We start from the raw sequence: 25067 nt of genomic DNA, 5'->3' as shown, positions 1-25067 counted from the left end.
GGTGGGGCCTTCAGCATCTTCTCATTTGATGTCCACTGTCCGTAAGTCGTCTCTTAACAGACAAGCTTGGCAGAACCAGACTGTGTGTTGAGTCACAGCTTGCTTTGTGGAGAAGGTAACACCCACGGGCCCAAGAACTGCTTTGGGACTGTTCCATTCTTGGCACGACTTCCAGCAAAGATGCTTACGCTTCTTTCAAAAGATGTTGGGAAACACCCAGCCAGGTAGGGAGGCGGTCTCAAGCAAGGAATTAGCCTTGAATCCTTGCAAGAGATCCGGAAAACTTACACACACGAGCCCCGTGGATCCTTATCTATCTGTTCCCAGGGGAAGGCAAGCACTCTGGGCAGATTCCTTTATAATAGGCAGAATATAATGAAGTTAGGTTGAATATCTGGATCTGGTTGCTGGTGTTCCTGACAACACCCCAGCATGACAAAATGCAGCCACTCCAGTGAAACACACACACTGAGCTCCATCTCCATAAATATCAAGTTGGCCTTAAGAAGCAGCGCCCTTAGCCAGGAGCCCAGAGAGATCTGGGGGAGAGAGAGGGGCACCGGTATCAGGACAGAGGGCTCCAGGGCGCCCAGGGGAACCATCCCAGCTGACTAAGGCCAAGAATGGAATGCAATAGAATGGAACAGAACAAGAATAGAATAGAATAGAATAGAATAGAATAGAATAGAATAGAATAGAATGGAATAGAATAGAATAGGAGCTGGAAGGGACCTTGGAGGTCTTCTAGTCCAGCCCCCTATTCAAACAGGAGAACCCATACCATTTCAGACAAGCGACTGTCCAGTCCCTTCTTAAAAATCTCCAGTGATGGAGCACCCAAGAGTCCCAGGCTGGGGTGTCCGGACAGCTCCAAATATTTGTTATTGGCCTCAATAATCTGCACAGTTCTGAACCAAACTGTCCACCAGGCCCCCATCGGTTTCTCCTCTTTACATCCAGGTAAAGGTGTCCCTGTGGTTTTTACTCCGCTAGCCACCGCCGACTCTAGAGGGCGCTGCTCATCTCCATTACGAGGCCACCGAGCCCACGTTGTCCAAAGACGCTTCCGTGGCCGTGTGGCCAGTGTGATATCACGAAGCACTGTTGCCGTACCCTTTACATCCAGCAGTACTTTATATATGGATATAAAGGTCATTCGATAAGGGCCTCCGGGGCAGAGGAGGCCTGGCCCTCTCGAGGCCGCCATTTCCTCTGACAAATGCTCCCCCTCCTCTTCCTCCCACTGAGCCCACATCTTCTTTCCTCCTCACTAGTTCGACTCCCTTCATTCCCCCCTAGAGGAGTGCGGAGACGGCCTTGAAGAAAATACGTGGCAGCCTCTGGGGAAGCAGAAACGTAACCCAGGAAAGCAGGAAAGGGTGAGAAAGAAACTCAAGATTGGTTTTCTTTGGTATCAGAAGGATGGAAGGGAAACAAATGGGTTTCCAGATTTTCTCACAGGTAGTTCTTGATTTAACGGCCACAATTGAGCCCAAAATTTCTGCGGCTAAGTGAGACATCGGTTAAGTGAGTTTGCCCCATTTTACGACCTTCCTTGCCACAATTCTTAAGTGAATCACTACGAGTGTTCAGTTAGTAACACGGCTGTTAAGTGAATCTGGCTTCCCCCGTTCAATTTTCCGGTCAGAAGTTCGCACAAAGGAATCACTCCAGCCATCGTAGGTACGAGACAGTGGCCAAGGATCTGAATTTTGATCACATGGACACGGGGAGGTTACAACAGTCGTAAGTGTGAAAAACGGTCATAAGTCACTTTTTCAGTGCTGTTGTAACTTTGGTCACTAAATGAACCGCTGTTAAGTCGAGGACTATCTGCATTACACCCTCTATCAGCAGTACTTCTTATGGTCTCTTGTGGAAGAGGAGAGGAAGGGAAGCGTCAGAAACCGTCTGCAGCTCCGCTGGGCACCCGGTGGGACAGGTGGCTGAGCCGGGCAGAAGCCCCCCATTCTTTCGCCCGGGGCCACCCCAACGCATCCCAGAGGAAGCAAATGGTTGGGATGCCACCAGGGACAAGTGCAGGGGATGCCAGAGCAGCGAAAGGATGGAGCGGGGCCAGCGGGGGACTTTACGGGCCCAGCAGGTCCCCCCGCCCTGCCCGTGTTCCTCGTCAGGGGTGCCGAGAGGCCCGTGGCCAGTCACAGGGGCCACATTTTAACAGACGCCGTAAGCAACCCTGGGAGAAGGAAGCGACCAAGGGCTCGTGACCCCGGGGAAGATCCCCTTTGCCCTGCTAGAAGCTTTCCTCTTTGCCCTCAGATCTTTTCTCCTTCACCGGATGCCTAACCCAGCAAAATGCAGCTGTGGAGACAGACGGTCCTGGGTGTGTGTGTGTGTGTGTGTGTGTGTGTGTGTGTGAGTTCTTCTCTCTGCACAGGGTGCCCCTCCACCTGCCCCTCCCTCTGCAGGGCTAAGCAGCTCCGGCGTGGAGGAGAAGCCTTGCTCAGCCTGCCCTGGCCTCACCTCGATCAGGAAGTCTCCTGTGCGCAGTCCTGCTCGCCACGCCACCCCCTCCACATCCACCGATTCCAGGTACTGCAGCGCCGGGAAAGCTGGCGTTGGGGTGAACTCCTCAATTGGGGTTTCCGCTGAAAGGAGGAGGAAGGAAAGAAATCCCAGGTCAGGAGGAGTGAGGGAGGGAGGGAGGGCCTCTCTGCATGGCTGGCCCTAAAGACATTCCGGCCCACTGACCTCACGGCACACTGCCTTGGACCTGCAGCCTGGAACACCAGAGGTGGGGGGCAACCCAGTCCAGAGTTGCAGGTGGGGGGGGTGTCCTTCCCAGGGGACAAGAGAAAGTGGAGCTTGGGAGGTCTGGTGGGCAAGAAGGGAGCAAGTCGGACCCTCCCTAGTAGCTCAGAGTAAATCTATAGTTATTGGAGACGTTTGCTTTGCTCCGGCAAGATTCTGTCATCTAGACCAGGGGTAGGCAACCTTGGCTCTTTTAGGACTCGTGGACTTCAACTCCCAGAATTCCTGAACCAGCATGGTTGGCTCAGGAATTCTGGGAGTTGAAGTCCACGAGTCGTAAAAGAGCCAAGGTTGCTAACCCTGCCCCAGCCAGCCAGGAATTCTGGGAGTTGAAGTCCACGAGTCCTAAAAGAGCCACGCTTGCCTCCCCCTGGTCTAGGCGAACCACAGTGAAGGGGCTACTCAGAGGTCCCTCCTTGTGTCATTCTTGGTTCTATCAGCCAGATAGAAAGGCGTTGCTCCTATGCACGTAGTCCTTGACTTACAAGTGAGCCCAACTTTTCTGTTGCTACTAACAAGAAGGTAACAAAAGGTGATCATAAGGAATTAAGGAATTCGCTAGAGAGATTACCAGGTGGTCCTTGACTTACAGCCAGATGGTTTAGTGACCATTCGAAATGATAACGGCACTGAAGAGAGCGAACGATGACCATTGTTCCCTTATGACCGTTGCAGCATCCCCAGGGTCACCTGATCAAAATTCGGACGCTTGGCAAGTGGCTCGTACTTATGACGGTCGCAGTGTCCCGGGATTCCCCATGGACTTTGCTTGTCAGGAGGTCGCAAAAGGGGATCACACGCCCCCCCCAGGACACCGCGACCGTCATAAATACGAGCCGGTTGCTAAGCGTCCAAATTTTGATCCGGTGACCCTGGGGATGCCACAACCGGTGTGTGAAAAATGTCACTTTCTCCAGTGCTGCTGCAACTCTGAATGGTCACTAAACAGATGGCACTAAGTAAGCAACCCAGGGAGACGATTCTGGGATGGTGGCCAAGCTCCACAGAGGTCCCAGCGGGCACTCCATGCACCCAGCCAGTGCCTGCCTCTGAACGGGACCGGGGGGGGGGGGGCTGGTTGGGCCCTGGAGGCTCATGTAAAGAACGGGAGGGGGCAGGAGGAGGGGGATCTGGGCGTCCGTCTTTCAAAGAAAGCTTCATCCAGCCTGGGTGACAAGGGACGTGGGCCAGGAGGCCAGTGACAGCACGGAGCCCAGTGTTCTGTACCAGCCTGCTACCGGCCCTGCAGAAAAAGCAGGGACAACCCCTTTTACAAGAAGGCAAGAGGCTGGAATTACGCCTGCCAAATTTATTGTTACAAAAACAAATAGAACAAGACACAAACCAAGAAACAGGAGTTTTTCAAGCGTTTGCCTTCAGCAAACCAGCCCTCCCACGCATTCCCCCTTATATACAGTTCAGGGCGTGGTTTCTCTCTGCCTCCTTCCGAGGAGCCCCATTGCCTTCCTCTGTTTACTCCTGATTGACTGCCTCCTGCGTCGGGCATCCTTGAACAGGGCCAGCTGTGGGTCATCTTCAACCATGCTGTCAGGCTCACACAGCTGGGTCTGCGTCGTGACCAGGTGAGAGGGGCCTGGCTGAGGGCTCTCATCAGCAAGCTCTCCAACCCCCTCAGCAAGCTCTTCAACACCCCCCTCCTCCTCCTCCTCTGAGTCGTCCGACCCAACTGCCGAACCCACAGGCTGACCCTGAATCACAACACCCAGGGGCCTATGGTCAAGTTTGTCCATTTCTGCTGAAGTAGGAGGGCAGCCCAGCCAGTGGCCCCAATCCGCCACCCTGCCTGTCGGGTGCCGATTGTCCTTCCAGAAAGGAAGACCTCCTGGGTGGCTGGTCAGGAGAGAACAGTGGGAAGCTGGAACAGAAAGACGGACTTCAGACTGCCCGTGTCTCCTCTGAAGGCAGCTGCCTCGCCCTGAAGCAGCCTCCGTTCCCGCTCTCTTCCGCAGGGCTTCCCTTGATGCCCCCCCCCCATCTGTCAGAGCTTCCCTATCCTGAGTGAATGTCTATGGAGATTCTCCACCTTCCAGGGGCTCTTCCAAAAGCGGACGGACCTTTCTTGGTTTTTTTCCTTGAAAACGTTTCGCTTCTCACCCAGGAAGCTTCTTCAGTTCTAACTGAAGTTATTTAGAACAGTTAGAACGGAAGAAGTGAAACATTTTGAAGGAAAAAACCCAATAAAGTCCAGTTGCCTTTTGGAAAAGCATCTTTGGGACGTATCTTGAGTGGTTTGCCTGCTAATGGGTGGGACTTAGGAAAACTCCCCCCCTCAAAAAAAAAACCCCCTTACATTTTCCCATAGTAACTCCAAAATCATTGTTAACCTCCTTGAGGCAAAAAATACTAGAACTTACCATATCAGGGAAGAACTGAGTCAAAATGTCAATTAAAAAAGGCTCTCGTCAAGTCCCTATTCACCGAGAAAGCCTGACTCCCACAGAGTCTTATTAGATTTATTGCAAGGAAAAGCAGAATTTTGGAAATCTGGAAGCTGGTGTGTGCATCCGTTCATACATGAAGTGGGGGATGTCTAGTCTTTCTGACCAGTCGCCACGAGGAACGATCCCATGGGATGGAAACCAGTTCAGGAGAATTACTGGGAAATTTGGGATAATGAGCTAGTGAAAGCCTAAACATAACGAAACCAGAGAGAAAGGAAAATAGCTTTAGAGAGAGACTGGTGGAGCCGTACCAAGATTTCTCTAATATAACGAGAAACAAAAAGAACAAGTTTTTTTAAAAAAAAGATATGGAAGGAGGGGCACATAGTAATAACGAAAGGAGAATATCAAGGAACGTGCCACGGCTGGAAGGATGGGGTTAGCAAGACCAAGGCTGGGAATGCGTTCAGTCTTCCACAAAAGACAAGATGAGTTTGTTGGGGCAGCAAAAGAAGGAAGAAACAGCCGAGTCCCCTGGCTGGAGAAGATGGCGAGATGCCGATGGGCAACACGGAGAAGACCGACCACGGCTTAATTCCTATTCTGCACCTGCCTTTTTTGCAAAAGCGGTCCAACCCGTCAGAAGGCGCTCTCCGTGGGGAAGGAGAGGCAGGCAGGTCAGGAGAAGGAACGCAGAGCAGCTTGGAGTGGCTTCGGCCCGCCGGGGCCAGATGGATCACAACCCAGGATGCTAAAGTGAACCGGCAGATACAATCCTCACAACCGGCAATGGCGATCTTTGGGAGTCCGAGGGAGGGACAAGAAGGCCGGACAAGCGTTCAGATGGATCCAACCTTTAAAAACGGGGAAGGAACCCCTGAAAGAGCTTTAAAATGATACTCAAGCGAGCTTGGAAGTCCTTAGAAAGATACCAGGTCATTAAGCCAACGGGGGTTTGTTTAAAAATAGGTCAAGCTGGACAAATCTAGCTTCCTTCGTGAAGAGCTGGAGCGTGGGGTGGACGGTCCCGCTACAAAGCGGCTGACATTGGGGCTCAACGGGGGTCCTTCGTGGATCTGCATGGAGGGAGGCAGAAGGGGGGGGGATCTCTCCTGGTCCTGGAGCTCTTCAACATTTTAAGAGTGTCCAACGTGGCCACTTTTAAGACTTGTGGACTTCGACTCCCAGAATTCCCTGGCTGGCTGGGAAATTCTGGGAGTTGAAGTCCACAAGTCTTTAAGTTGCCAAGGTCGGACACTCCTGGTTTAGAGTATTCAGCCTTAATAACTGAAGGGGACCCACAGGGTAAGGAATAAAGAGTGACCTTTTTACTTCGGATTTGCAAAAGGAGTGGCCGGCCTCAAGGAAACTCTCCTGGGAGGAAAGAGAAAGGGGAATTTCAAGCTGTTCCTGGAAAGAGATAAAGAGAAAATGATGAGAAATCAACCTGATAGGAATAAAGATCAAGGTTTTTAAAAATGAAAAGAAGATTTATAAAGTGACGTTGTTTAATAAGGGTTAGAAAAATATTTGCTATGAATTCTGATAGCCAATTAATGAGATTTCTTTTTGGCCAGTATTGTACGACAAGGCTTTAAAGGCTGGTTAATAAGCAGGGAAAGATTCCTTCCGTCTGCTTCATTTATTGGAGAAAGTGATAAGCTTGGATTGTAAAGTTAAATTATTGATTAAAATATCTACGTTAATATTCCTGGTAGCTCCTCATAGACTACAGAGCCATAGACTACAGGGAAGCTAGTACGTCCAGTTCCAGTACTTGAGGGGCTGCCCCAGAGAAGAGAGGGGTCAGCCTCTGCTCCAGAGCCCCTGAAGGCAGGACAAGAAGCAACGCATGGACAATAATCACGGAGAGAAGCAACCTGGAACTAAGGAGGAATTTCTTGACCGTGAGAAAAGTCGGTCAGTGGACCAGCCTGCCTCGTGGAGTTGTGGGTGCTCCATCGCCGGAGGTGTTCAAGAAAAGTTTGGACAATCCTTTGTCCAGGAGGGTACAAGGTCTGCTGCCTTGGGCGAGGGGTGGTGCTGCAAGACCTCCAAGACCCCACCTCCAGCCCTAGGATTCCATGAAAATCTCTGGGATGACCAAGAGGACTGCGAGGTAAAGGTTTCCCTGTCCGGTGGTGTCCGACTCTAGGGCGTGGTGCTCATCTGTGTCTTGGTCAAGGGAGCCGGCAGTGTCCGAAGACATTTTCCATGGTCAAGTGACCAGCCCGGCTATACGCCAGAGGCACACAGAACACTTGTTACCTTCTCGCTGCAGTGGTGCCTATTGATCTACTCGCATTTGCAAGCTTTCGGACTACTAGGTGGGCAAGGAACTGGAGCTCACCCCATCCTGCAGAACTCGGCTCGCGAACTGGGCTGTCAGCTTTCCGGCCGACAAGCTCAGTGTCTTTAACTGCAAATCCCGTATTTAATATTTTATTGATTAAGCTTGTTATACTGCTGAGCATCCTTTTGGGCTACCTGGAAGCCACACCTGGGAAAAGAGTGCGTGGGTGGGTGGGGAGGACCCCCCCCCGCTTGGCCTTCTCATGGGGTGGTCAATGGGGGGGGGGGGTTGGCTGTTTCCCTGACATGCATGATTTCTGATCATCCTACATTTTATTATTTCACTGTCCTTAATTGCTCCTGCTTCTATAAGAGTAAGCAGAATAAGTAACAGGCCCTTTTATTACGTGAAGGAAGCTGATAAAGGAGCTGCAGGGAAGGCAGAACCAGCGTTAAGGGGAAGGGGTGCCAGGCCAGCAAAGACCCCGAGGAAACAAGGAGCAATGAGGCTGGCAGACTTGAGACCAGGAGCAGTTACGAATCCCCTGGAGCAAGCGTGGTTAAAGTTGGGGAAACCCAAGATCAGCTCCCGAGGCAGGACGTTGGGTCTGGTGACCTCGGGGCAGAGGCCCAGGGGGCGCCTAGGGCGGCCCCACCCCAGACGGGACCACCAAGGAAGAAGTCCCCTTATGGTTCAACGTGGCTCTGAAATCTTGGACACAGCTGGCTTGCTATCCTGGCCACCTTGAGGGAAGGAAGGGTGACGGCAGGGCTCTCCAAACCTTGACCACTTGAAGACTTGTGGACCAATTCCCAAAGCTGTCTGGGGAATTCTGGGAGCTGAAGTCCACAAGTCTTCAAGCGGTCAAGGTTGGAGCGCCTGCAGTCGAGCAAGGAGACGGTTCCGGTCAAGAGCGTCTGCTGAAGGCCACCAAGGGGGTCCAAACCAGGCTTGGAACAGCTTCCGGGCAGTTCTCTGGAACAGGATTCCTTCCAAGATTCCTGGGTGGGGAAATCCATCCTGCAGGACTTCCCGGGCAAGAGCGGTGGGCGCAGGTGGGACCCTGTTTTTGAACCAGGAGGACTCCAACTCCAGAGGCTCTTGCCCAGATTGGCCCCTCCCTCCCTGCCCGCCACGAAAAGACCCGCCTCCTCTTGAATTATGTATAGCATTTGCCGTGATGCGGCTCTCTGGAAAAGCCGAGGCTTTGTTGCCTGGATGAACTAAATTGCACCTGCAGGTCAACCGCTTCCTTCTTCTCCTTCCCCGTTTTGAAAGAGCAGAGTGGGGGTCCCTGCAGGCTGTTGCTCTCCCTCTCTGCTTCTGGAACCCAGACCCCAGAGGGGTTCCCCAGAAGAGGGGACAGGGCTGGGCTGGGCCCCGTACGTCTGAGTCCTGGCATGTCCAGCGGATGCAGAACCACCTCCCCCCCTTGCCTTGGAGAAACCAAGCACCCAGGAGGGGGCCCGGGGGCTCCTTCTGCTCCTCAGTAGGACCAGAGACCCTAGAAGGGGGGGCCTCCCCAACGCTGACCTCTGCAGAGGGCTCCAAATCTCCCGTGGGAAGGCTCATCCAGACTGTGACCTTCTCCTGCCTTTCTCACCCCTGTTCCCAACTACTGGGGTCCCCAAGGCTCTGACTGGCTGCTTTTAGGTAGTGTCAGAATAAAAGGGGGGGGGGAGGAAACGCTATTGCAACCCTGGTTCACCTCTGAACAACCCCAGCTGGTCCCCCACCCTGGCCTGGGAGCAGAGGAAGGAGGCACCCAGGCAGCTGGAGGGGATGGGCGTAAGAAACGTTGCCAGGACCAACTGGGGTGTCCTGCCGAGGGGGCAAGGGAGGCGCCCCTGCCCAAGGGCCATTCAGGGTAAGCACCAGCACAGGGATCCACTGGATCAGCTCCCGCAGGTCTCCTGGATGCTCCTCATGTTAAGGCCATTCCCTGCGTTCCCCTGGACCTGCCTGCCTCTCACCGGGTCCCTGGTTCCGTGACCCACTGCCCTGGGGGCTGCCCACGAGCAGGATGTGGCCTCGGGGCGGGGGGAACCTCTCCTCCTCTTCTGCGTCCCTGGGGACCAGCCCCCGCAGCCCCCCTCCACAGGACCACGTTCCTGGCCCACCAGCCGCCTCCACGGCCCTTCCCTGAACTGGTCTGGGATGGCCAGAAGGCAGGCAGCCCCAATGGAAGTCGGCTTGCTCCTCCCGAGCTGCTCCCGGTCAGCACAGGGCAGCCTGGCTGCTTGGGGTCTTCCCAAAGCCCCTTCCCTACCTGGACGGGGGTCCTTCTGAGAGCCCAGCTGCAGAGCCCCTGCCCCCACCCGCTGCCCAGGGCTTCGGGGATCAGCCCAGCCCCAGGCCATCCGCCCCTTCGGTTTGGTGGGGACAAAGGTGGTTGCAGCATCGCACAAGCTGCACCAGGGATTGGCAGGGAAGTGCAGGCAGGCTGGAGAGAGGAGAAGCCGGAGGGGTCTTCGTCTCCTGCCCACCCCCCCCCTGTGAGGAGGAAGAAGAAGGAGCCGTGCCCAGCAGGGAGACCCCCCCCCCCCCGCAGGGCTTCACCTGCCCTGAGGGGGGTGGGAGGAGAGTCCCTCCAGGGGCTCCGCTGAGCTCCACCCAGGTCAGTTGGGGAAGGGGAGGCTGATGCAGATAAAGGGAGGGGTGGGGAGGACGAGACCCTCCCTCGGGGACCCTCCCTCCCTCCTTCTCCTGCTGCTCTGCGGAGCCGTGGACCGTCACAGCGGGGAGGGTGAGCCTTGCCCACCTGCAATTTCTCCCGCCCATCTCAGCAGCAGGTGTGACCCCCTCTTCCCCTCAGCCCCTCCCCCTCCCCCCAGACCCTCCCTTGCACCCCGTCAGGCCAGCTTTCTCCTCTGGGTGCCAGCAGAGGGGGGGCTCCGAGCCAGGGGTATAGCTGGGGGGGGCTGTAGAATTGGGTCAGTGGGGGCTGGTGGCAGAGGGAGCTGCATGGGGGTCTCCAGAAAGGAAGCCCCCCTCCCTTCTGCAGCAGGCCTACCAATGGGGGGCACCCAAAGCCACGAGGCTGGTCCCTAATGGGACGCAGGGACAGCTCCCGAGAGGAGCCCCGTGCCCACCCACCGGACTAGGGGGGGGCTCCTCGTGTGCTACACACACACACACACACACCCCTTGCCCGCGTCCCCCTCGTCCAAGAACGCCTCGTGCCTTCCCTGTGCCAGACGCCCCCCCCGGCCCCCCCTTACCTTTGGCCCCGCGCAGGACGAAGCCGAAGCCCTCATGCTCCCGTTTCTGCAGGACGGCCGCCTTCTCCTCGATGATGTAGTCGCTGGGCAGGAGAGAGCAGAGCAGAATGAGGCTGGGGGGAGCGGGGGGGGGCGGCATGGCCGCGGGGGGGGCGGGGGCTCCTCCTCCTCCGCCCAGCCCCGGCCCCCTTGCAGCCGGGAGGGAGGGAGGGAGGGAGGGCGCCGTCCCCCTCCTCCTCCCGGTTGGCGGGGCCGACCCCCCCCCGCCCGCTCACCTGCGGGGGGGGGATGCCGGGCGCGGACCGATCCGGCGACGGCGCGGCCGCCCTTCCCGGACCCGCCTCGGCCGGCGCGGGAGGCAGGCGGAGCGCGGTCCGTCACAGCGGCTGCCCGGTTGGGAGGGGGCAAAGGGGGGGGGAAGCCGAAGTTCCCTGGGAGGGGGCTTTCTCTCCGGCTCCGGTCCTCCCCCGTTGCTAAGGAACCGCCCGGAGAGGAGGGGGGGCGGTGGGGGGGAAGAGGGCTGTGCTTGTGGTCCTCAATGGAAGAAACGGGGCGGGGGGGCTCCTTCCCAGCCCATCTTCTCTTTGGATTTCGGGAGGGGGAGGGGGAGACCCCACCCGCTTAAAAGTCCCGCCCCCTCCCCACTGCAGCACAGCCTTCCCGGAGGTCTGCCAGAGACCCTCGAGATTTGCACCCTTGCGGCCCCTCCCTTGCCCTCCCCCGCCCCAATCCTGGATACCCAGAAAAGTCCAGAGCCAGCCCCGGGGGGGGGGGGAGAGACTTCTTTTCACACATAGGCGTTCACACGAGAGTGCGAGGTTCACACTTACTGCAGCAGACTCACACATAGCCCTGGGTCCTTCACACACGCGCACACACACACACACACACACACACCCTTAGCCCCCACCCTCTGGCTCAATCCCCCCCCCCCCAGCCTCCTGACTGAGGGTGAGGCGCTGCTGCCCCCTTCAGCCCACTGGCCGCTCCTCCCTGCCTGCCTCCCCCTGCTGTTATGGGGGGGCGCGGGGGGGGGCGTGTCAGACACTGCAGAGCATTGGGTGGAAAGACCCCCTTTGCCTCCTCAGCCAAGGAAACGGCCAGCCCGCCCGCCCAGCGGCTGTTCCTAACAGACCAGCCCTCTGACAAAGAGGCAGAGCCTTTGCCGGCCCAGGCTTGCTTTGCAGGTGGATGGAGGGCCACCAAGAGATCTAGCTACCTTCCCCCCTCTCAGGCACGAGTCTGCCCTGGATCCGAGGCTCCTGCCGTGGGTGAGCCCCTTCTGACGGGGGAGGGGGTGTTGCAGGAGGGTGTCCAACTGCCCCTGCGCCACAGCCCCACGGAGGGCCAAGCACGGACCCAGCCCCCCTCCCTGGAGACCCTCTCCTGGGTGAGCAAGGGGACTCCCCCCCCCGTAGGTCTCCCCCTCAGCAGCCAGCCCATCTCCCACCCAGCAGGAAGAGCCAAAAGTTTCCAGCCGGAGCGATTTTCCCCACCGAGACGGGCGGCGTATAAATTTAATAAATAAATCTCATACAGTGCAGACAGTCCTCAAGTTATTACCCCAACGGAGCCCAACATTCCTGTTGCTAAGTGAAAAGATTTATTAAGTACGTTTTGCCCCATTTAACAACCTTTCTTGCCACAGTTAAGTGAATCGCTGCAGCTGCTAAGTTACTGACCCGGTTGTTAAGTGAATTCTGCCTTCCAGGGCAGAAGTCAGCCCCGCATTTGCCCTCCTCCTGCCGATCCAGATGTTCAACCAACAGCTTTTTCCGGATTGCACAAAGCTCTCTCAAATCCCTCCCCCCCTTTCAGTTTCCCCTCCCCCCCAGAAGTCTCCTTGGCCGGCTGGAAAGGGCCAAGCACCGCCGGGGTGTGTGTGTGTGTGTGTGTGTGTGTGTGTCCTCCTTTATGCAGACCCTCACCCTCTCAGAGAAGATGCGGAGGGGACAGCTGGCCCCCAAGACCGGATCCCACCGGTTCTAAGCCCAAGCCCCCTCTAACGTCCCTGCAACACTTTCCACCTTGACACAACCCCCCCCCCAACACACACACGTACAAACACCCACCCACCTTTGAGAGTCCACCTTTGCTGGCCCAGGGCTGAGATCGCTCATCGCCAAAGTGGCCCGTTTTTGGTGTCCCTGCAATATCCTCACCCTTCAGCTACACAACTCGGACCGCTTCTCCTCCACACACTAACCCCCCCTCCCCAGTCAGCCCACCTTCCTATGTTGTGCAAGGCATGCTGCTGTGGTTGATCCTTCACTAAGGTGTGTGTATGTGTGTGATTGTGTATGAACACCTCTCATGAGTCCATATTACTCCGAGACAAGGATTGCACTAACATCAATATAGGGATGTCTCTGGAGGAAGAGCCATTAGGACCAGCAGCAAAACTATGTACAGAAAACACACACACACACACACACACACACACACACCACCAACAGGGTTTTATTTGCCTATTAAGGACTTCTGGGTCCAAAACGTCTATCAGTCTGCCTGTCTAATCTCAGTCCTATCATCCATCCATCCCTCCCTCCCTCCCTCCCTCTCTCTCTTTCTATCCATTCCTTCCCTCCCTCCCTCCATCTTTGCATCCTCCCTTCATTATTTGTACAAATAACTCAAAGCAGCGAGCATACCTAATACTCCTTCCTCCTCCTCCTCGCCCCACAACACCCCAGTGAGGTGGGCTGGGCTGAGAGAGACGGACTGGCCAAGGTCCCAACTGACTTTCATGCCTAAAGCAGAACGTGAACTCAGAATCTCCCACTTTCTTAACCTTAACCACTGGACCAAACTGGCTCTCTCCGTATTATAATTGTATAACAACATGTCATATATAACTGTATTATATATTATTCGAGGCAAGGACCCGGCAGAGCCACTCCAGCCCTGCTCCTTTCAATCTCTGCTGTTGTGGGAATGACAGCCAGCTGCGTCTTCCCGTTCTCCAGCCTGCAGCCTCCACTCCCACGGCCCCGGCCTTTTGGAAAGGGGTCCGTGGGGGGGGGGGGCAGCTCTGCTCAGGGCAGGAGTAGAAAGGAACTTGAAAACGTCCAGTGGGGAAGAAGGCCCCAGCTTTCTAGTGGCGGGGTCCACCATCACACCAAGCCCAAGAGGAATGTGGGGTCGTCTTGATGCCCTCAAGTCCAGGTGGATGGTGGTCCGTTGGCAATGCCCTCCTTTGGAGTCTTGTCCCGGGCAAGACAAGGGCTTCCTCTCCTGCTCTGGCCAACTTCTAAGTTCAGAGCAGGTTTCCCAAAGTTGGCAACTCCCAGAGGGTGTTGTCTTAAACTAGCCAAGGTTGAGAAATCCTGGTTTATAGGCTAAAAGAACGAAGGAAAAACCCGTAGCTGTCTTGTTCGGCCACCAAACTCATCTCAACGCGTCCACCCGTCTCCTTCCTTTCCTTCTCCTATACACTCCTTGGCCGAGGTCGCGCAACCTGCTGGATGCGGCTAAAAGGGTGAGCTGTGCACTGCTCTGGCTTGGCCCTCCCCAGGCACCGGCTGAGTTCGCCCCCAGCCTCGCTCTTCCCTCTGCCGGCAGCTCCCAGGGTGTCAGTTTCACTCCCTGCCTCTGAGCTTCGTCTGCAGCAGGTAGCCGAATCATCAGTCTGGCCCACCTCGCCCCACAGCGGTGGAGGCTGAAGACCGGGAAGGACGGGCGTTGTGGTATCCCCTCCTCCAGGCACTGGGGATACCACAACGCCACACACCTAGCTTAAGAAGGGTTGGGGGAGCAGACCCAGGAGATGCTCCTGACGGCACCGCTGCCATGGAAACGGCACTCACAATCTCAGGCAGGAGACAAGGAAGCAGCAGAGCAGAAGGGGCAACGTTCAGCCGGAGTCAGACAAGCCCACCCCTTGGCCTTGCCCTCCGCGTCCAGCCAGGTGCTCCTCAACACGATGAAGACCTTCTCCATCCCGTCGTGCCCGACTCTTGGCGAGTCCATGAGCCGGGCTCTCTGCACATCTCCCGGTCTCGCACTGAGGTTGTTTTTAAGTTCTTGGTCCGGTTTCAGTTTTGATGGCGGGGACCCCACTCCCAGCGGAAGCCTCTCTGGGTGGGAAGGGTTGAGCCGGACCTTCCGTTCATCTCGGCTTCCCGTGGACCGGACCGTCCAGAGCCCTCAAAAGAATCTGGGCTGCTGAATTTCCAGAGGTTCTGAGATCCTGCAACCAACGGGCCTCACTTGGGAAGCCTGGAGGCAGGCTTTACGTCAGCCGGAAACCACGTCCGTGCACGACTCCCGCCGTGACCTTTGAAAGGGGTCCTGCTTGGGGAGTTCAGGGCTGGGAAGGTGGGCTTGTTTGAAAGATGCTTTGAACTGCCCAGGAAACGGCTTGTTACCCCAAAGCCACAATATCCAGAACAACTAGACCAGGGGTAGGCAACCTTGGCTGTTTTATGACTCGTGGACTTCAACTCCCAGAATTCCTGAGCCAGCTACGCTGAGGGGAAAGGGAGAGGTTTCCAAGCTGAGCCAGGCTGGCTCAGGAATTCTGGGAGTTGAAGTCCATGAGTCCTAAAAGAGCCGAGGTTGCCTACCCCTGAACTAAACACAGAGGCAGCTTTTTCCCTCATGCCCTCACTCTGCTGGACACCTGATGCTCCCAGTTCTGTCTGTCCGTCTGTATTTGCCCGTGTAGTACGGATGTAGTGTTACTGTTTATCCTTCTAATCTTCTCTACTCCCCCCTCTTATTGGTATGAGGATGAGGACGATCATTGTTCTGTCGCTTTGCATGTACACTTGGAGCTTCTGCACCGGAGACAAATTCCTTGTCTGTCTAATCACACTTGGCCGAGTGTACTCAGCGCAACGCAACGCGAGTCAATCCAATCTGATGCTAGTTGCTGAAGGAGCCCAAAAGAACGGACCGTCCTTTCTGGACCCATCTGGTGCCGCCCGGTTGCTGGGAAGCTGGGCTGCGTTGACTTCTAATTGGGACTGCTCGTCTTAGTAGGAAGGGGTATGCACATCCAGGTCAGAATAACAGAATAAATTGGAAGGGACCTTGGAGGTCTTCTAGTCCAGCCCCCTGCTCAAGCAGGAGATCCTGTATACCATTTCAGACAAGCGGTTGTCCAGTCTCTTCTTAAAAACTTGGAGCATTCACCACTTCTGGAGGCAGGTTGTTCCACTGGTTAATTGTTCTCATTGTTAGGAAGTTTCTCCTTAGTTCTAGGTTGCTTCTCTCCTTGGTGAGTTTCCATCCGTTGCTTCTTGTCCTGCCTTCAGGTGCTTTGGAGAATAGGTGGACACCCCCCCTCTTCTCTGGGGCAGCCCCTCAAATACTGGAATGCTGCTATCACGTCTCCCCTAGTCCTTCCTTTTCTCCAGACTGGCCATTCCCAAATCCTTCTGCAATCCTTCTTCATCGGTTTTAGCTTCCAGTCCTCTAATCGTCTTTTCTTGCTCTTCTCTGGGACTCTTTCCAGAGTCTCAACATCTTTTTTATATTGTGGCCATAAAACGAAGGTCAGCAGGATGGGCTCTCTTAATGCCCCCCCCCAATTTCAGAGACAGATCAATTTATGCAGAGAAATCAGGCTCCCTCCGGGCTAAAAATCTGCTATCCATCACGGAGCCAGCAGAAGTGACAAGGCTCAGAGTCCAGCTAGGATATTGGGCAGGACAGAGAAAACAGACAGACAGCCCCCCCTCCCCCCCCCGGGAGGAAAGCTGCTTAGGGCTGAAAGTCCCCTGGAAGACTTCCGTGCAGGAGTTTAACCTGCCCTTTTCCACAGGAGCAGAGAATGCCCCACAAAAGCAGACAATTCTTTAAAAGGGTTTTTAAAGAGGGCCAGCTAAATAATCGATTGTATATCCACATCTCTGTTCATCAAGCGTTTAAAGCAATTAGAGGCCGGACAAAATGAAGGGAAGACGTCGCTTTCCCTCCAAGCTGGCAGCTGAGTAAGATGGCCTGGAGGTGAGGAATGAACCCAGCCTCTGCTGAACGTGATTTAATTAACCACGATTTGGGGAACAAGCCGTAGCGGACTGGTTCATGTTCGTGATAAACATGGTCCTCATACATTAAAGCACATTTGGGCTGAATTTAAGCCATCTATGGAGGCTGCCTCCCTCTCTGCAGCTGAGCCCATACGGGGGAGCTGAGGATGAGCAGAGACAGCCCCCCACACCCCTGGGGGTCTCTTGGCAGCGTGTGCCCCTTGGGCCTGCACTGGAGGGGGGGCGCGTCTCTTTTCCAGTGTTACTCCATCTCTCTGCTCTGCTCCTCTTTCTTCATAGAATCATAGAGTCCTAGGGCAGAAGGGACCTTGGAGGTCTTCTAACACTTCCCTCCCCCAGGCAAGAGTCCTTAGACCACCCTGGAAGATTCTCCTGCATCCCCCTCTTCATTCCATGCCTTTCCTATCTCCCCCCCTTCCCCCTTTCTTGTCTTCCTCAGCTGTCCTGCCTGGTGAGGTTTCCAAATCTTCTGCCCAGAGACCAGGATTAAACAGTGAGACTGGAGCACTGATGGTGTTCCCTAGTTGGGTCACGAAACGTCTGCAAGGAAACCACCCAGCTGAGAGACCCCCAAAGACCCCACTGTCCTCCTCCTCCTCCTTGCAAACCCCTCCCAGCATTGATGGTGTTCCCTAGTTGGGTCATGAAACGTCTGCAAGGAAACCACCCAGCTCGGAGAGCATCAGGGACCCTCAGTTCAGCCCTGAGCTACGAAGAGTCTCCTTTGTTGGTACTTGAGCAGCAGCATTTCACGACTCTGAAAGCTGAACCTGCACAACCCAGAGGCAGGCAGGCACCTTCTCTCCGTCCCATTTCCCCAAACCCTCCAACAGGCGGATTCCCTGCCGACTGGCCTGACGCAACCCGTCCTTTTCCAAAGGAGCTTCCTAGCTCAACCCCTTCAGGTAAATGGTAGAAACACACTTCTAAGGCCATGCGGGGGGGGGGGGGGGAGGGGGAGGTCCTTAGCCACTCCATGGTTTCTGATTGGCTGGCTAAATTTCCATTGTTCTGTTGAGGGAGGGAGGGAGGGAGGGAGGGAGGAGAAAGGGCTGCCTATGAGCACCTGAGCAGGAGAGCCAGCGGATGCCGCCCCAAAGATCCTTTTGTAATGAAAACCGAAATCATTTATGGAAGGAAACCGCAGCTGGTTAATTTAACTTGTTTTCCTTGGAGTCATTTGTGTCCAATTCTTTCCTTCCCTCCTTTTCCCTGCATGTCATTTTAAACATTAGCCACAGCGTTTAGACTCACACCACGTGTCGCTCCACGGTGCTCTGATAATACCCTCTGAGCAGTTCACGGAGTCAGCATTAAATGCCCCCACCAATCCGGGTCCTCCTTTGACCCACCTCGGAAGGACGGAAGGCTGAGTCAACCTTGAGCCGGTCAGGATCGAACTCCTGGCTGCGGACAGAGTCGGCCTGCAATGCTGCACTTTAACCACTGTGTCGCCAGGGCTCTATTTATTTTTCCTAATGAATTCCTTGTATAAAAAGGTTTGGCTTCTTGGGACTTCTAATTCTCGTCCCGTGGGGGCGGGGCACTTCAAAGCTCTCTCTTCTGCTTTGTAGCTGGCACAACGTCTATTGACTCCTATACTTCTGGGCGGTGGTGGTGGTGGGGATTCACCCCCCCTCCTCTGTTGTTCTCCTGGGCTGGGCTGGAAATCCCTCACGTAGATAGCCCAGCTGGGCAGGCAGGGGAAGGAGGCCCAGGGCTGGGAAACGGCCAGCCAGGCTGGAAAGAGGCGTCAAGCGAGGGGCTAGCTTGGAGTCCTTGCGCAGCTGCAAGCAGCATAAGCTGGATCTCCCGCAAGCTCCATGAAGCCGAATCTGGTCCTTCCCAGGGGGAGGCAAGCAGAGTCCGGGCAGATCCTGGTAACAGAGGCAGCCAGAAAGAAGCAAGAACGCTCGCTGAGTTGCTGCCTTTGGACAATGATCTCGACAATAGCTGAATACATAAAGAGACAGATAAGTGATAGATGGATAGAGAGACAGAATGATAGATGACAGATGGATAATAGCGAGATCGATGATAGATGATAAATAATATATAAATGATAAATGATAGATAGACAGATAGATGGATGATAGATGACAAATAATAGATAAGTGATAGATGGATAGTTAGATATAGGCAGATAGATGATTGATAGATAGTAGATAGATGATAAATAATATATATGTAATAGATAGATAAATGATAGAGATAAATAGATGATAGATAGAAGAAAGAAAGAAAGAAAGAAAGAAAGAAAGAAAGAAAGAAAGAAAGAAAGAAAGATATAGCTAGCTAGCTAGATTTTTCAACCATCTCACAACAATGGCTGGGGACAGGAGGGCTAACAGTGGCTTAACAACACAAACACAACCAGACACCCAAAGGCAACTCAGGAGCGCATAAATCGTCCATAGATGACAACTCAGCCTCACATTCCAATTCAGCCGGTGGGGCCAGGAGGCAACCCCCCCTCTCCCGCTCTCACACCCCAGGGCCCCTTGACTGCACAACCACCACGGACACCTCGACTGGCGAGGGAAGAGCCGCAGCCTCCTCGATCAGAGCCTTAATTTCCCAAAGAAGAAATCTGCTGAACCGGCCGAATCACACCACACATAAAACCCAGATTAAAAAAAGAGACCCCGAACACCTGCCCAGATCTCCACTATGTGCACCTGCACATCACACTCTTCCCCTTTGAGGGAACAACTCAAAGCAAGGAACAAAAACGAAAGGTAGATGCATCCCCCAATGAAATTAAACACAGGTGTTAAGAGAGGCTATTTTTTCCTAAATTTCTTTTTTCTATTTTGATTTCGTATCATGCTTTTTGCTATTTATTCCTCGCCCTTGCAAAGCTCAATCTCCCTGGTCATTTGCAGATGGCCCCCTCAGTACTGATATCCATGGCTGCCGAGTGGTTTGGATCACTCAAGCCTTCACATCCAGATTTAGCATTTATTTCAGAGGTCTCCAAAGATGCCACTTTAAGACTTGTGGACTTCAACTCCCAGAATTCCTCAACTAGCCATGCCCTCCAGGCTGGCTTCCTTCTAAACCCAAAGCTGCTGCTTTGCTCGGACAACTATGAATCTTCTTAAGGACATTTCGAACCACCAGCTTGACCTTAGGAGCTCCTGCTTAAAAACACTTCGCCCTTCCAAACCTTCTCCTGAAGGCATGAAACCATTGCTGATTCTCTCTCTCTCTCTCTCTCTCTCACACACACACACACAAATATTCAATAGGATCTGCAAGGCTACCGGTCATTTGGGGCAGGAGCCCACCAAATCCCCAGGCAGAGGCTGACCTCACCTGTGCGAAGTGAAGTTGTCGTAGGAGCCCACGGTGTAATGTCGGAAAAGCCTCTTGGTCCGGTCTTCTCTCGTTTCTGTGGGGAAAGAGCAGCCTTCTTCAGAAAACCAGCAGCAGGAGAGGGCACCGTGCCACCCCACCCCGTGCCCAGGAGCCCTACGGAGCTTCGAGCCCGGTTCCCCTTTGCTCGGATGCAGAGGAAGACGCACGAAGAGCACCACTCTTGACCTACGGCTCCTCCCGGAGGGGGCCAGCTGGCATGGAAACGAGGCGGGGGGAGGCTCCACTGGATATCCCCGATGCCCGTTCCACCGGGCACGCATCAGGACCACCCAATCTCCATTTCATCTCTGCCAGGGGGCCAGTGTGCCGACAACACCCCTGGAGCCGACTGACCCACAAAGCCGCCCCCGCTTGCATGTGGGGCTGCTCAAGAGTGACGCAGGGGCTGCACTGCAGACCCAGCGGGCCGTTCTGGTTCCAGGCTGGGAAACGGGGACAGGCGCTGTTTCTCTGGGGTGAACTTGGGACAGGCTGCAGCGGGGCTCCCCAGAGGCCCGGAGGGATCTGAGGGCGACCCTCCCCCACCAATGCTCTCTGCAGGCTTTCTTTGGTCCCCGAGCAGGCCCTCCGCTCTGACTTCCCATTTCACGGCCACCCTGCCTCTAATGGAGATCCGGGAATAGACGGGGGCGGGGGCTTCCGATCCCCTTATGTCCACCAGGCTGGGGGGCTGGACTCTCAAGCGTCTCCGGGAGAGAAGAGTGAAGCTGTGATGCTTCCAGCCTGTGGGACTCTTTCCCCACGTCTGCTGGTCTTCCAGCCCTTGAACAGAGACCCAGGTCAACGTCTTCCTTCTTTTGCAAGGAAATCTGCTCCGGTTCTCCCTCCCCCCCCGTGCCTCTCCTTCCCCTGAGCCAGTCCAGGCAGGTGAATGCAGCAGGCAACACGAGAAGCCCCTCTTCTTCTCAAGGGGGGTGCCCGCCCTCTCTCCTCACACCCCCAAAAGGAGCCCCCAACCTCCTGCTGGAAGCAGCTGGAACTGTGGGCCCTACAGCAAGATGTCTGCAGACTCTTGGGATACAAGATGGGCAGTAGACGGACAGACAGATTGTAAGTAGATAATAGAGATAGATTATATAGATTATAAATAGATGATAATAGATGATAGATATAGATGATACAGGGACGCGGTGGCTCAGTGGGTTAGGACGCTGAGCTTGTCGATCAGAAGGTTGGCAGTTTGGCGGGTCGAATCCCGAGTGCCGTGTAACAGAGTGAGTGCCTGTTACTCGTCCCAGCTTCTGCCAACCTAGCAGTTCGAAAGCACGTAAAAATGCAAGTAGAAAAATAGGGACCACTCCGGTGGGAAGGTAACAGCGTTCTGTGCGCCTTTGGCGTCTAATCATGCTGGCCACATGACCACAGAGACGTCCTCGGACAAGTGCTGGCTCTTCGGCTTTGAAACGGAGATGAGCACCGGCCCCTAGAGTCGGAAACGACTAGCACGCATGTGTGGGGGAATCTTTACCTTTTATAGATGATACAGATAGAAAGATGATGGATGATAGATAAAATATAGATTGAAAGATAAGCTAATGATAAGAGATAGATAATAGGTATCCAGAGAGATGTAGAGAGGAGAGAGAGAGAGAGAGATGGAGGGGAGGGGGGAGAGATGTCTATGGGGACCCGGTCCTGAGGGCCAGATGTGGCTGCTGCAATTGCTCACCAGACCCAACTCTTCCCCAGAAGCAACCAGCCGAGTGTGGGGCTGCAGTGCCTGCTCATGGCCAGCAGAGGGGGCACTTCTCCCACGCCAAAGCAGCAGCTGCACCCAGGCGCACCCAGTGCAGGACCACAGCAGCAGAGGCAGCTGGGCAGCTGTGGGGCTGCAGGACTCTGGGAGGCAACCCCCCCTCCTGCCCTGAAGCACTGAGTCTCTCTCTCTCTCACACACACACACCAGCAACCTTCCCCACAGGGACTGGCTATCCGCAGCCTTTGCACGGCCACCTCCCGCTGCACAGAATGGGCATGCCAGCCAGCCGGCGGGTCATCCCAGTGGGTCAAGGGAGGCCTTGGCGAGGAAGCTTCCGGCTGTGCGATGACTCCCCTCTTCTCCAGGCACCCCGATAAAAATGGACCAACTGCGCGGAGATCGGGCATGCCTATGGACCCCTCAGCCCCATCCTTGGACAATGACTCAGTGGCCCTGGGTCTCACTTAGTGTCTCCTGCAGGGAGGCCCTCCGGTCTTGAAACTCCACAGCATTGCGCCAATTGTTTGTGTGTGTGTTTGTGTGGAGGAAGTCTGACCCACAAGTTTTCTGAGAAGGGGAAGGGTTTCCTGCTTCCTTGCACCAGAACAGGGGTCCCCAATCTTCTCAACTTGAAGACTTGTGAACTTCAACTCTTAGAATTCCTCAGCCAGCTTTGCTGGCTGAGGAATTCTGGGAGTTGAAGTCCACAAGTCTTCAAGTTGCCAAGGTTGAGGACCCCTGGACTAGAAGATCTCCAAGGCGCCTTCCAACTCTGTGGGTAACTGCAAGAAGGGAGGCCTCGGGATCATGGCCACAGCAAGCCCAGCGCAACCCACCAGGCCGGGGGTGGCCGCCTGCCAGGCCGCAGCAGATCCGCTGGCTGGCTCCACGCCGAAACCGCTGGCAGGACGGAGGTCAAAGGTCCTGCAGAACCGTCTATGCGAAGGAGGCCCCCTCCTCGGTCCCTGGTCCTATCTGGGGGAATGGGGGGGGGCAGCCTGAGGTGGCTGCTCCCGTTTCCCAGCATAGATGTTGCAAGGCATCGTGGTGGTGGCTGATGGCCAGGATGACGAAATACTAGCTGGGTTCACACAACACCTAAGCAGGCGGAGAAGAGACCAGCATTCTCCTCCCTGTACAGTCCTTGATGGTCTCTGAGCTTGGCTGTTTGTTGGCAGATGCTTCATTATCTGACGAGCTAACATCAGCCGAGCCAGCGAGCCAGCGAGGGAGGGCCTTGCTCCCTCTCGCTTAGGCAGATAATGAAATGTCTGCAAGCCAGCAGCCAAGCTGAGAGAGCACCGAGGGCTCCGTTGTTCAACCCCCCAGCTGCAGACGTGCTTCTCTGTTGTGCTCGTCTTACAAAATGCTCTTTCCCCCTGGATTCACCTGGAGAGCACAGATCTGTAAGCCGCAAGGAGCCTTTCAGGCTGAAAGGATGGATTGATGGACGGACGATCTTCAAACACACACACAGAGGAATCAAGGAAGGAGCACGAATAGGCTGACTCAAAGGGAAACCGGGACCGTGTCCACAGGCTTTAGGCAATGGGCCCACCTGTAGGGCTGCGGGCATCCCCATGCCACCCTCGGGGGAAGAATCTCAGCCAGATGCCGGCAAAGTAGAGGGAGGGGGATAAATTTGGGAGAGGCAGGGTGGGCCAAGCCAAAAGGATGGTCTAGTGCAGGGGTGGGCAACCTCGGCTCTTTTATGACTCGTGGACTTCAACACCCAGAATTCCTGAACCAGCCACGCTGACTCGGGAATTCTGGGAGTTGAAGTCCACGAGTCATAAAAGAGCCGAGGTTGCCCACCCCTGCGCCTAGTGGTTAAGGCAGCGGGCTAGAAAGCAGGAGACAGTGAATTGTAGTCTTGCCAGCTGGGTGACTATGGGCCAGTCACTCTTTCTCAGCCCAGCCCACCACACAGGGTTGTTGTTGTTGTGGTGAGGAAAATAGGAGGAGGAAAGAGTATTAGATACGTTCGCTGCTTTGAACTGTTTATAAAAAATAATAATAAATGCAGGATACCACTTAATAAATTAAAATTACCTTTACCGCTACTGAATGCAACACGGTTATGTCGCCTGTTACCAGCCACAGCTGGTGGGCCAGTGCTCAAACTTCAAAACCGTAGTGGATATGAACAGTGCATAAAGTAGCATTCCTGTATTTTGAGTTGATGAAGTGCCTTCAGGTCATTGTTGACTCTGAGCGACCCCTAGGCAGGTTTTCTCCGTAAACACTCATCCTCACTGTAGCTGAGTCCAGCCAGCCCGATGCTGGTCTTCCGCTTCTCTTTCCTTCGGCCTTTCCCAGCATCAGAGCTTTTTCCAGAGAGCTGACAGGTCTTTGCTGGATGTGTTCGGACATCCTAGCCTGGTCATTGGCGCCTCGAGTGAGAACTCTGGGTTGCTTCGTTCTGCGTCAGTTCCTTGATTTTCTTGGCTGTCTGCGGTCTACTCAGGAGACGTCTCCAACACAAAGTCCAGAAGAATCAACCTTCGTCCTCTCCTGCTTCTTCAGAATCCCATTCCTTGCTTCCGTAGGGCGTCACAGTCCTGCTCTTTGTAGCGGTAGACGCATCCCGGCGCCTGGAGATCTTTCCCGAGGCCTCCTGGTCTGCGCTGCCAGGCGCTGGCTGCAGCTTCTTTCCTGGCTGCTTGTGCCTCGACTGCTGACGCTTGATCCTGAAAGGCCGAGGCCGTCCACCGCTTTGATGTCTTCATCGCCTTCAATCTAAGGCGTGTTGTTCTCTCTGTTGTCAGGAGTTTAGTCTTCCTTCCGAGCATATTTAATTTGAATTAAATTTGTGAAATACAATTACTGCCCACATATGTAATAATTACCTTTCTGTCATCCTGAAGAATACCATTTGCTGGGAACTTTGATGGGCAGTCCGAGGACAGCTGCAGTCTTGGGAAGCGGCTGAGAAGAGATTCCTGCCCTCTGGACGGCTAGTCCTCAAGCCCAAGCAGGTCGCAAGGGTGGCGCCCAGCCCAGGAGGGCTCAGATGGTGGAAATCCCTGGTGATCTCTTCTCCCAGGCCATCCAGTGGAAGAACATGGCCAAGCCATGGTCTCTGCTGTCCAAGGCTGTCCCAGCCATGTCGACACTGTCCTGATTCCCAATCAATCAACCAACCAATCAGAACAGAGCTGGAAGGGACCTTGGAGGTCTTCTAGTCCAGCCCCCTACTCAAGCAGAAGAACCTATGCCATCTCAGACAAGTGACTGTCCGGCCTCTTCTTAAAAACCTCCAGTGATGGAGCGCCCACGATTTAATTGTCCTCACTGTCAGGA

At 54.8% G+C, this 25067-nt stretch overlaps 1 protein-coding gene across 1 annotated transcript in view; it reads right to left on the bottom strand.

Moving 5' to 3' along the window:
* SHANK3 (SH3 and multiple ankyrin repeat domains 3) overlaps positions 1 to 25067 on the bottom strand; it is a gene marked incomplete at both ends in the record, with an annotated part of 484200 nt that overhangs the window by 40765 nt on the left and 418368 nt on the right. The window contains 3 exons of the mRNA XM_083365407.1: positions 2485 to 2609; positions 10689 to 10771; positions 20003 to 20078. Coding sequence (XP_083221533.1) covers positions 2485 to 2609; positions 10689 to 10771; positions 20003 to 20078 — 284 coding nt within the window. The remainder of the gene's footprint in view (positions 1 to 2484; positions 2610 to 10688; positions 10772 to 20002; positions 20079 to 25067) is intronic.

The sequence above is a fragment of the Vipera ursinii genome (genome assembly GCF_947247035.1).
Source record: "Vipera ursinii genome assembly, chromosome: 6".
Classification (NCBI taxonomy): domain Eukaryota; kingdom Metazoa; phylum Chordata; class Lepidosauria; order Squamata; family Viperidae; genus Vipera; species Vipera ursinii.
The sequence above is the reverse complement of the archived record's forward strand: the minus strand, read 5'-3'. Positions and strand labels throughout refer to the sequence as shown.